Source organism: Psammomys obesus, unplaced genomic scaffold, assembly GCF_907164565.1.
Source record: "Psammomys obesus unplaced genomic scaffold, mPsaObe1.curated_primary_1811, whole genome shotgun sequence".
Taxonomy (NCBI): Eukaryota; Metazoa; Chordata; class Mammalia; order Rodentia; family Muridae; genus Psammomys; species Psammomys obesus.
In genome coordinates this window covers 28,705,133-28,716,627 of record NW_026596117.1, presented here as the reverse complement: position 1 = coordinate 28,716,627, position 11,495 = coordinate 28,705,133, and the positions used below count along the sequence as shown (strand labels likewise).

General features: G+C 44.7%; 1 protein-coding gene across 3 annotated transcripts in view; it reads right to left on the bottom strand.

Moving 5' to 3' along the window:
- Positions 1-11,495, bottom strand: part of Dapk1 (death associated protein kinase 1) — a 150,253-nt gene that overhangs the window by 36,970 nt on the left and 101,788 nt on the right. For all 3 annotated transcript variants that reach the window (XR_008722758.1, XM_055629232.1, XM_055629231.1), the window contains exons 4-11: positions 7,857-7,995; positions 6,625-6,754; positions 6,411-6,459; positions 6,299-6,325; positions 5,392-5,544; positions 4,972-5,017; positions 3,345-3,434; positions 2,095-2,187 (exon numbers count right to left, since the gene is read on the bottom strand). Coding sequence is in view for 2 of the 3 variants with exons in the window: in XM_055629232.1 (XP_055485207.1) it covers positions 2,095-2,187; positions 3,345-3,434; positions 4,972-5,017; positions 5,392-5,544; positions 6,299-6,325; positions 6,411-6,459; positions 6,625-6,754; positions 7,857-7,995 (727 nt within the window). In the remaining variant the exon portion in view is untranslated. The remainder of the gene's footprint in view (positions 1-2,094; positions 2,188-3,344; positions 3,435-4,971; positions 5,018-5,391; positions 5,545-6,298; positions 6,326-6,410; positions 6,460-6,624; positions 6,755-7,856; positions 7,996-11,495) is intronic.

Below are 11,495 nucleotides of genomic sequence, written 5' to 3'. Positions count from 1 at the left end.
TCCCTTCCCTTCCCTTCCCTTCCCTTCCCTTCCCTTCCCTTCCCTTCTCTTCTCTTCCCTCCCCTCCCCTTTTCTTCTATTCCCAGAAAAAAAGAGAATGGATGCACTTCTAATTACCAAGAAAAAAATAACTATGGAATAATGAACAAGTTTGTGATTACCTCATCATATCTTTCTCACAAGATGTTTCCAAACTGTAATACCATTTTTGTTTTTTGTTTTTCAAGACAGGGCTTCTCCATGTATTCTCGGCTGTCCTAGACTCATTTTGTAGATCAGACTGGCCTCAAGCCAGAGATCCACCTGCCTCTGCCTCACTGAGTGCTGTTGATTACAGGTGTGCACCACCACACCTGGCTCAAAATATAATACATTAAAACTAAGGAGTGAGTTAGAAAAGTTTCCAACAAAATATAGAGGTACAGCTACTGAAATGTTCATGCCTGTGAGGGCAGAACGGAGAAGCTATGCCATGTAGCTGGGTTCATGCCTTTGAGGAAAGAATGGAAAAGTATTTCTCTTAACTCCTTCTAAATCCAAACTCCAGGAGAACTTTGGCAACTCTGGCAAAGAGCACCAATGAATAAAGGCAATAAGGTCCAAACGTTTCTATCACAGGCCAGGCTAATGACTAGGAGACACTGTAGTGGATGGGTGGGATGAATCTTAGTGGAGGGATAGAACACAGCCTATAGCACCCCACAGTCAGCACAACACACCCTACAGTAAACCAGTAGTCAGCAGAACACAGCCTACAGCACCCCACAGTCAGCACAGGCTACAGCACCCACAGTCAGCAGAACACAGCTATAGTACCCTACAGTCAGCAGAATACAGCCTACAGCAATTCAGTCAATAGAAGAAAGACCATAGCATCCCACAGTCAGAACACAGTCAACTGCACCCTACAGTGAGCAGAAGACTGAGCAGGTGGAACTCTCTCCTATGGCTCCTACCCTAGTTTTCAGTGTGATACAGGACTGTGAAGAATGCTGATTCATGAGCTTCAGTTACCCACACTACAGCTTCCTGTAGCATTCCCCCAGTCACAGACCCACACTGCCATTTTTCCTGGCTCCACTAACATCCCTGGCCCTTCCAAAGAGGTCTTCTTCCTTCCCCCCTCTTCATTACTTTCTTCTCTCTGGCTTTTATTCATTCGTGTGTGTGTGTGTGTGTGTTTGTATTTGTGTATGTGCTCAGAGTGCACAAGTACTCTTCTTCCTCCTTTTACTCTACAGTTGTAGGCTAGAGCTGAAGCATCAGTGCAGAGAGTAGCTTCAGGAGAAAAGAAGAGCTAGTGTCTCCTGTCATGTGATCTCTGCCCTAGGAGTCCCTAGCTCTAGCCAGGAAACACCGACTATTGGGTTACAGGCCAGGGTGGTTCCCACAGAACCACTGTGTCTGCCTTTCCTGGAGTCCCCTTCACCTTCAGTGAACAAAGCGCTGTTGTATGACTTGCTGGGGAAAGTCTCACTGCAGTGAGAGATGTTTAACTAAATCTGAAGAGCTCTTCAGTGATTGCATTTCAGTTTGGACTTGGGGAAAATTGTGGTGCCATTCTCAAGGGCTTTGGACAGTCAGGACAATGTCAAAAAGGCAAGTGTATATGGACTTCTGGTCTACCACAAAACAGTATTACTGTGCTTCCCTTGGCATTGGTGGGCGAAGGAGGTGAGGGTATCCTTTTGTCTCACTGTGACTCTACATTCTCCTTTTGGTGGCAATCCGAGTTTTTATGATGATCCATGAGAAATTCGTGGATTTCGTGGAATTCGTGGAAGCTCTCTCTTTCAAATGTGTGTATCTGTATGGGTGTGTGTGTATACATGTGTGTCTGTGTGTATACAAGTGTTGAGGGAAGAAGTAGTATTTAAAAAGAGTCAGGATGGCCAATAAGACAATGCCAAGTAAACTGAATCAAAATCAAGGAGAAAAGGCAGGACTGGGCACAGAGTCAGCCACCTCAGGAGTACGTGTAAGCCTGACATTTCCGTGATGTGGAGCTTTCTGGACTGGTGAGCAAACAGAACAATGTAAACAATCTAAATACAGTTCTGAAAGAAGCAGGCCAAGGCAAACAGGATTACTTACCAGAGTATCATCGCTTCTGGCAACACTCATGTTACTTCTGGACAAAAACGACCTGGATAATCTTTGGCACAGTGATATCAAGCGAACAGATTGCTAAAAAGAAAATAAACATAAAAAGTTAAGGAGAGGAAAAAGAACTTATAAAGGAAGCATTGAGAGTATGTTCACTGCCAACATCCCTCTTGGGGCGGGCACTGGACAGCCGGTCAGACTATTTGATTAGGGAAGTCTTCTAAAGGTCATGAGCCCAGATAGCAACACAGAAAGACCCTTGTGCATTCATTGTGATGTGCAGAAGTGGTTGCCTCATATCCCATATCTCTCTTATGCCTTATTTTCTGAACATCAGCAAACCCCTTGCAGGGTCCTCCTGGCTCCAGCATGGGATACGAGGGCCTTGCTGTGAGCTTTCTGGGTCCAAGTCAGCTGAAGGAATATATGTGACCAGCAACATGCACAGGTGGGAGACAGATACTTTAGTCTGCAGTACAGTTTCCTTCATATCCTCAAAGGCTGAAGCAACAGAGAAACAGGGAAACAGGATAAAGGGAAAGAAGTGGGAAGAGCGGGAAGAGAAAGAACAGGGAGAGAGACTGAAACATGAGTTCTAAGCCTTATTGATAGTCTATTCATAGCTTAATGGGTACAAAACTGAGGTACACCACTGAACCAGCCAGGGAGAGGAGACAGGTGTTCACTCCCTCCAGGTTTGACATAATCTTGGGTACTGGAAGCCATGTCATCACCTGCTGATTGTTGGATTTGATTGTCTCAAAGATGTCTGAACCAGTATCCCACCAAAGCCACAGGAAAGCTACCACAGTGCAGGAGAGGCCACACTGCCAGGGCTGCTTTCCATCCCAGTTCCCCCTACAACTCCTGAAAGGAGGAGGGTGGATTTCTCGTACAAGTTCCAGGTTGCTTACCACAAAGAACAGGTTTACTTAGAGTATGGTTTGTTACAGTTGGAAAAGGGTTCACTATAACTTTATTGTATTGATTAAAAAAATTGCCTTGGGGATGATTTGAGAAAAGAGCATGCAAAATTACATTTCAAAGAATAAGTTAAATAGCACTGAAATATGGCTTATCTTTGAAAGTAAGCAATAATAGCACAGAGGATTACAGTGTGGACTTTTGTTTGTTTGTTTTTAATGAATGTATTTCCTGATTCCCAGCTTGAGAAGACAAGAGCCCTGACCAGGCCAGACAGAGAAAATAGAACTCAATGTGTCTGCATGGAGTCTTACTTTCCATTTTTTCCGAGCTGCAAACTTCTTGAATTTCTCCATGTTCACAGCTGAGGCTTTTCGACTAAGTGCTTGTTGTGTATCTTTAGGCTAAAATGAAAGTTCAAGAGAAAATAATGAAAGCTAATTACAAAAATGGGTTAAATGACAATGGTTTAAGGTCCCTTATCACCTTAAAGGACTTAGACACTTGCTATCCTAAAACAGCATAAGGAGTGGAGGAATAACATTCAAGATCCAGGAGCTAGGATGGGATGTAGCTCAGCAGGTGGGGAATTTTCCTAGCATTCAAGAAGCTCTGAGTTTGATCCCAGCACCATATAATCAAAGTACAGTGGTACATGACCACAACCTCGGCACTCCAGAAGTGGAGGTAGAAGAATTGGAAGTTCAAGGTCATCTTTGGCTGTATTCAAGGTTGAAACTAACCTGGCACACTTGAGACCTTCTCACAAATACAAAAGGAAGATCTAGACTCAGCCCTCTAAGTCTCGATGGCTGGGTGTTTTGCATACATAGGACAGGAGACGGGCTTGTAATCACACTTAGTTACAATCTTCCACAGTAACAGTTTGGGAATGGCAAGATTCATGGGGAGGCCTCCTTGTGACAGGTTTAAACTTCAATCTCAACTAAGTGATTTCAAGTTGGCAGGAATCCTAGAGCTATGTGCATTTGGCTCATGCTAACAGCACTCAGGCAAGTTCACCGTATCTTATTCAGTGGATGCACTCAGGCACAGGCCTTACCCCAAGAAGGAGAGGTGAAGCAGAGGTCTTCTATAATGCCCACTGATGAGGCCCATGGTTTTGTTTTCAACTATGAGATATCTTTATTGTGGACTGGATCTTAAATGTTCCCAATGCCTCTTATGCTAAAGGCTTGGTGGCCAGCTTGTGCAAATGCTAGGAGGGAGAAAAACTTTTCTAGCCTAGTAGAAAGAGGGTTGAAGGAACCTACTGGAACCGTGGTCCCTTTCTCTCACCATCCTGTCTGGCTCCCCTCCAGTCAGCGACTCTGTTCTACTATATTCTACCTACCATAATGAACTGCCTTGCTACAGGCCCCCAACAACAGTGCCCACAGACAACAGACTGAAAACTAAAACTGACTCAAAATCAGCCTACCCTTCTTCAAAAGTCTTTACCACATTCTGCCACAATGACAGAGACTTAACACACTCATCAACCTCAGTCCTCAAGCTAAAGCAAATTCAGTTTTGTTAGCCCAAGTGACAATAGAGCAGCAATGAAAAAGCGCCATGGGTTAGGGTCAAGGGCTCCAGCAAAAGGGCAAATGCCCCTGCACTTGTGTGTAAAGAGGATGTGGTATCTATAGACCTTCAAAAGACTCTGAGATTTGAAACATCTATACGATGGACAAGAATTCAAGTTTGAAAATGTCGCTGGGACTGTAACCCCACAGCTTACACCAGCCACATCTACCCAGTAGACTTGACTTCTCCATGCTCATAATTCTTCTCCCTCTGTAATCGCTGGGACAGACTTCAGTCTATCACTCTGTCTTAACCCCATGACATCAGGAGCCAACTAACACTGCATGTTCCCTAGGTGCTGCCACCAATAACTTAGAAATGATTACAACCCCAACCTAAGAAGCGACTCACCTTGATCCAGGGATGCTGCAAACTGTCCTGGATTGTCATCCTTTTCCTTTGGGGGAGAGAAAGAGGAAGGAAAAAAAATCCCAGGACATTGAGACAGAGCTAAGGTTATTTTCATGCTAGTTCAGCCTACAAAGCAGATACTCTGGAAAATGTAGTTTGGGGTCCATGTTGAGAGAGAGATAGAGGGAGAAGGAGAGGGAGTGAGAGAGAGGGAGAGCAACACAGGCTCACGCCAGAGCAGAGAATGGGTGGGCAGGCAGGAAGGCCCTGAGTGTGTTTTCTGAAATGCTTCCTTCCAGACATTCTTCCTTAGGCAGGTGGAACAGTGAGGGTCTGACAAAAGGTGGCCACACAAAGCAGGTGCTGCTCTCTGGTCTCAGCCACACGAGGCTCCGCCTTACAGGAAGAGGGGACACTCACTTTGGATCCTTGACCAGCAGTCTTCTGATGAAATCTTTGGCAAGGGCACTGGTATTACGGAAAAATTCCTCCTCAAATTCATAGTTGACAGCTGATACGTTAGCTAATGTTTCTTGCTTAGTGTCTCCAAGGAATGGGGAGGCCCCGCTTAGGCTGTTAAAAAACAAAGTGGGGCATTAACAGATCATTGACAACTCCTCATGAGGAATCATTTCTTCTTCTGAGCCTCAAGTAGGGAACAGCAAATGGGACTAGTGAGGAATTAGTCACTTCAGAGTAGAACCACACTTCATGGAATACTGACCAGATATGAACAAAAGTATCAACTTTGTGCAAAGGAACCCTGCTGAAAGTTCAGTAGGGGTTGGAGATGGCTGAGCTAATAAAGTGCCTGCTGCCCTATCATCAGAATCTGAATTTGTACTTCTAGAACCCACATAAAAAGCAGGCACTGGGGCTGGTGACAACAACCCTGGCAGTCGACGGCTGAGATGAGCAGATCCCTGAAGCTCACCAGTTGGCCAACATAGCCAAATCGATGAGCATGAGGCTCATGGAGAAATCCTATCTCAAAAAATTAAACTAAGAACAGAATGCAGAAAGATCATTCATACTCATGCACACACTGACAAGTCCACATACTAAATACCACACAAACACACACACACACAATCACACACGGTCATCTGAACCAGGGTATAGTGTAAAATAAAACTCTTCTTCCTATTTTCTCAGCAATGGACAGCTAGGATTTCCTCACCATGATTATGTTACAATTTCTGGCAATTTGTTTTGATTAAAGAAGAATAAACATAATTAGCATGAAATAAACATGTTTTGAAGGGGTCAACATGATCTATCTCAGAGACAAAGAAAAAAATACATGAGTTGTAGACTTGATACTTACAGAATATAGGTTATTACCCCAATGCTCCTGCACACAAAAATGAAAACAAAGTCAGGTTAGAACACAGTCAAATAGATCAGAAAGATAACAACAACAAAGACATGCTCCTTACCACATGTCGGCCTCAAGACCAAGGGGCTCATAGTTGACTATCTCCGGAGCTAAGAGGAAATAAAGACACATTAGCTTGGGAAAGCTGCAGGCCAACAGAGTGTATTTTCAGGTAACAAGAAGAAACACGACAGGTGACGGTCTTGGAGCCAGGGAGATTCAGCCAGCAGAATGTGGATGAGACATAAGTGAGATCAAGAGCAAGGAAAATTTACCCACAAACTCTGGTGTCCCAAATATGTTTTTGAATTCATTTCCAAAGTCAATTTTATGGGCCAAGCCGAAGTCGATGATCTTGATCCGAGGTTTGGGCACATTTCTATCCAGAAGCATTATGTTTTCCGGCTTAAAAAGAGAGGGAGAAAGAGAAGTAAAAGGTGGCAGAATGGGTCTTCTTCACTTCTTAAAAAACAAACAAACACAGAGAAGAGGGAGATGAAAGACAGCATCAACGTTGAGGCTCATGGCCTCCAGGAGGGAAGTCTGAGGAGAAATTTTGAGGCCAGAAAAACCTTAGTAATGAGGGCAGGCATGAAACAGGAGATATCTGTTCCATTAAGGTAGGCTGCCTAGAGGATAGCCCTTCTTGACAACGTGGGGAGAAAGGGCAGAATCCAGGGTCATTTCTGCCAAGTCATAGGCAAGTTGAGGCTGCTCCTGTCATCTCTTTCCCTCTGGTATGGACAGCTGCCCAGAGGGCACTTATTTATTGGCATTAGAAACAAGATATCAAGCAGATAGGCACTGGCAGAAATCCACCTTTTGGTGTGTGTTGGTGAATACTGGAGAACACAGACATGGGTTTGATGGCTCTGCTAGAGTGAAAACAACAGGACATTTCGGTCCTCTGCAGCCTTGTAGCTCAGTGGCCTATACCAGCCTATGGGTCACCTTCAGTCAATCTAACACTGTTAGTTCTGTTGTCCCTGTGCTGTCTTCCTTTCTCAAAAAGAATATGCCTCCATGACAGTTAGAAATGGAGCTTACACATTTTAATCACCCACACAGCCTTGCCTCCAGCTAGATAAAGATCCTACATACACCAAGGTCATGATTGGGTTTGCTTGGCAGTAAAAAGAAGAGCTGGACCCCAGGCTTGTATCAAAAGGCCACAGAAAGATGAAAGCTATGCCAGCCACCAGCCAAAAATGGCCCAGTGTCCAAGAGCAGGCATCACTTAAGGATCTTGTTAGTAAGTCCCTTTGACTCCTTCCCAGGGGTTCCTGACTGTAACCATTGATCTTAAACCTCTACATCACAAAACAGGGGCTAGACACCCCAGCCACAGGAAGACATTATCTGTTAATGATTTACATGAGTAATTCCATTTGTTAAATCGCATGTGGGAAATGTCTTTACTCAGAGGCCTCAGCTTCTCTTGGTCAAGAAGCCACAAAGGCCACAGCTGGCATAAGTTTCCATCTGGCTTCCACTCACACAGAATTACCTTCAGGTCGAAATGGGCGATCTGAAGTGAGTGTAGATAGTAAACACCACTGAGAATCTGCTTGAGAAATTCTGTTGCTTCCTCTTCAGTCAGAGACTCCTTCTCAGCTAAGAAGTCAAACAGCTCACCTCCTGCAACACTGAGAGCCAGGAGCCAGGGTTAACAGAGGGATCCTCCATCCATGCCTGCTATTTGTCATCTTATGAGACGATACGTGATAAGCAACTTACAGACAAGATTTCCAGAAGATGTGCTGAAACCACTACTGATACTTTCCTAACGTGCCTTATTTCCGTTAGGAAACAGAATCAAGAGAGGTTGTGAAGAATTAAAAAGGAAGGGAGATTAAGAGCATTGGCTCCTCTTCCAAAAGTCTTAAGTTCAATTCCCAGCAACCACATGGTGGCTCACAACCATCTGTAATGAGATCTGATGCCATCTTCTAGCATGCAAGTGTACATGCAGACAGAACATTGTATATATAATAAATAAATCTTTTTTAAAAAGGAATGGAGGTATCTTCTTTTTTGCATTTAAAATTTTTTTTATTTTTTTTTTAATTTATTACAGTGTATTCACTTTGTATTCCACCCTCACTCCTTCCCAATCCCACCCTGCCTCCCTCATCTCCTCCCATGCCCCTCCCCCAGTCCATACCTCCTGGATGGAGGTATCTTTACATTGTATGTGTGTTTACCCTACAGGTGCAGGCCTACGTGGATACCAGAGGGGATGTCTTTCTTGTCTCTTCACCTTATTTTTTGAGATATAGCCTCTCTCTGAGCCCAGAGTGCCTCAGTTTGGTTAGTCTGGCTTGGCAGTGAGCCCCCAAGAGCTGCTTTCTCTACCCCACAGCACTGGGATTATAGAAGCCAGTGGCCTCACATGGCTTTTACATGGGAGCTACGGATCTGTACTCAGGTCCTTGGACTTGCCTTGGAAGCAGTTTGCCCACTGAGCCATCACTCTGGCCTCTAGTGTTTCTTTACAGCATCTCACTTACATTTCAAACTTAGAATTTTCAACTGGTCAAGGATGGGGAGCTACACCCGAACCTTTTTATAGGACTCATAAAATAATCCATCCTGACTGTTAGACAGTAACCAGAAGGTTCCTAGTATGTATTTCAAATGATTTTAAATTGATTTTTAGCATGGTGTCATAAGGATTTTCTTTGGTCTAGTATTTACTTATAAATAAATATATACACATTTGTAAATGCAATTTTAAAAACCTATTTACCTATGAATTTAAGAATATTTCAGTTTTTATGAATGAACCTATGCAATGGCTGGTAGAGGACTTATGAGTCTGTGCCCACTACCAGCAGGAAGCACACAGAGAGTAGCAGTCAGAGCCCAGAGGGTCAGTGACTCTCGCACATGCCCTGCAGGGTGCTAGCCTCACTGTAACAACTCAAAACCTTTCTATCCAATGAAGAGAACAAATTCCACAGTGGTAATTAATGGAAAATCACAGGGAACATTTAATAAGAATTCTTGAAAGGTAATCTTTATCAGTTTTACCCCCTCTCAACATTACACTTAAATGTGATTATGCACATAAATGCTATATTCTTTATTGTTCAGCAAAACGACTCCATAAACATCATACCTAGTGGATCTACCATTCAGTGTAAGCATGTTAGTGTGTGGGGGCCTGAGCTCCTATCTTAAAGGAAAGCTTTTCATCCCCTCCTCAGCCTTTACTCACAAGCTGTCTGCTCAGGGCTGCTGACCTCAGAACTTGGGACACATTGGTAATGCAGAACCTGGTGCATGATGGCTTCCAAGAATTCAGACCGGAAAACTGAGCATGTTTAATAAGCATCCCAAATACCGGAAACCACTTCTTCAGGGGTTTATCCTATGCTCCTTTAGTAAGCCTCACTTATTCCCAGGAGGGCTGGCCACCTGGCCAGGGACTCCAGAGGACAGCAGGAGCCAATGGAGGGTGTGAATTTTGTCAGTGATATACCTGCATTTTCCGCTGCACCCCCAGCCCAGCTCTGAGAAATGCATTCAGCCCCCTCACCCTCGCCTCTGCAATACCTTTGACCACTGTCCCCAGCTTCTTCCCATTGAAAATGTGATGCCCTTTGTGTTGTTGGGATCAAAACAACAAGAGAAGGAATCTTTCAAGTACAGGAGTATGTGTATCACATGCATGCAGTACCCATGGAGGCCAAAAGAGAGTATGTAATCTCCTGAAACTGATGTTACAAACTCTGCACAGTCGTGTGGTTCCTGGGAACCGAACTCTGGTCCTACAGAAGAGCAGCCAGTACTCTTAATCACTGAACCATCTCTCCAGCCACCAGGTTAGAATCTGAACTCTTTCAGCTAGCCCCTGCATCCTGAAGTTATCCCTTGTCTCTGAGCTTCACTTTCCCATCAGTTGGAAGCTGCCACAAAATAATTTTTTGAGGTCTTGGGGTTACAGATATTGGGTGACTATTAAACATTGCCCAAGTCTGGAACAGGAAGGGTCCTGAACAATAAAGGAAGAAGAGTGTGTTCTCACAGCGCAGGACACAGGATGCCTGACAGGCTCAGATCTGAAAGCTCTCTGCCTTCAGCTATCCCACACTGGGGCTGGAGAAGGAAGAATAGAGGAGCAAACAGAGCAGGGCCTTGCCCTAGAGAATATGGTGATGTTCCCATCTCTCTCTACCTTTTACAGGGCTTCCTATGTGACATGGGCTATGCACACACTCAGACCTTTTCCTGTCCACAAGAAACACTATCTGTGGTCAGGATGCTCCTGTTGGTTACTGCACCTACTGGGCTGGGTACAGCACGGTATCCAGCGGGTGGATGGTTCTTAGCAACACTATGGACCCTTCTTCCTGCCTGCCCCAGGTTTTTCCTGCTGCCCCAGGCTTTGGGCTCTGTCCTTTTCAGTGTCTGGCTTTCTCCAGCAACCCCCTGCCAATCTAATCTTTCTCTTCAAACCCATACCCCAATAGTTCCAGCCTCTATGAGGCAGAATGATAAACATGGGGTGATCCCAACTCAGGTCCTGCAGGGTTGCTAAGCCCCCTGAAGACTCTGGTTCTTTGTCTATAAGGAGGCCAACCATACTTTTAAATAGAGTTGTCCCGAGGTTCCCAGGCATATCTAGGCCCTCTGTGGTTAGCAAATACTTAACATCTTTCTTCCTGCTTAGCTTCTAACTAAAACTCTCTGGAATCAGGATGGGACAAAAGCGGTCTCGATGTGGCCACTGCCAGCCACCCACACAGAACTGTAAGGTTGGAAAGGTATACACACATCACCACTGTCACATGAATGGCTGGCTCTGGCATGGTGCTGGCCACTGCTATTTTCTAACGGTGACTAGACAGTCTTACATTGCCACTCTGCACATGGATCCTACCACCTTCCCTCAAGAGGTGTTATTTACGGCTCCACTTCCAGAGCGCAGCAGCTCTGTGACTACTTCAACTACAGGGACAACTCAGAAATAACTATGTGCCAACTCCACAGTGGTCCTCATAGGCAAGGGTGGTCATCCCACATGATCCCTTCTGTAAGACAACACTTGTGATTATTCACAAAACACATAGGGATGCCATGAAACAGAGCCACAGAGAGAACCAAAGAGTCCCAAGTGAAGAAAATCTTGGGGCTGGCTCAT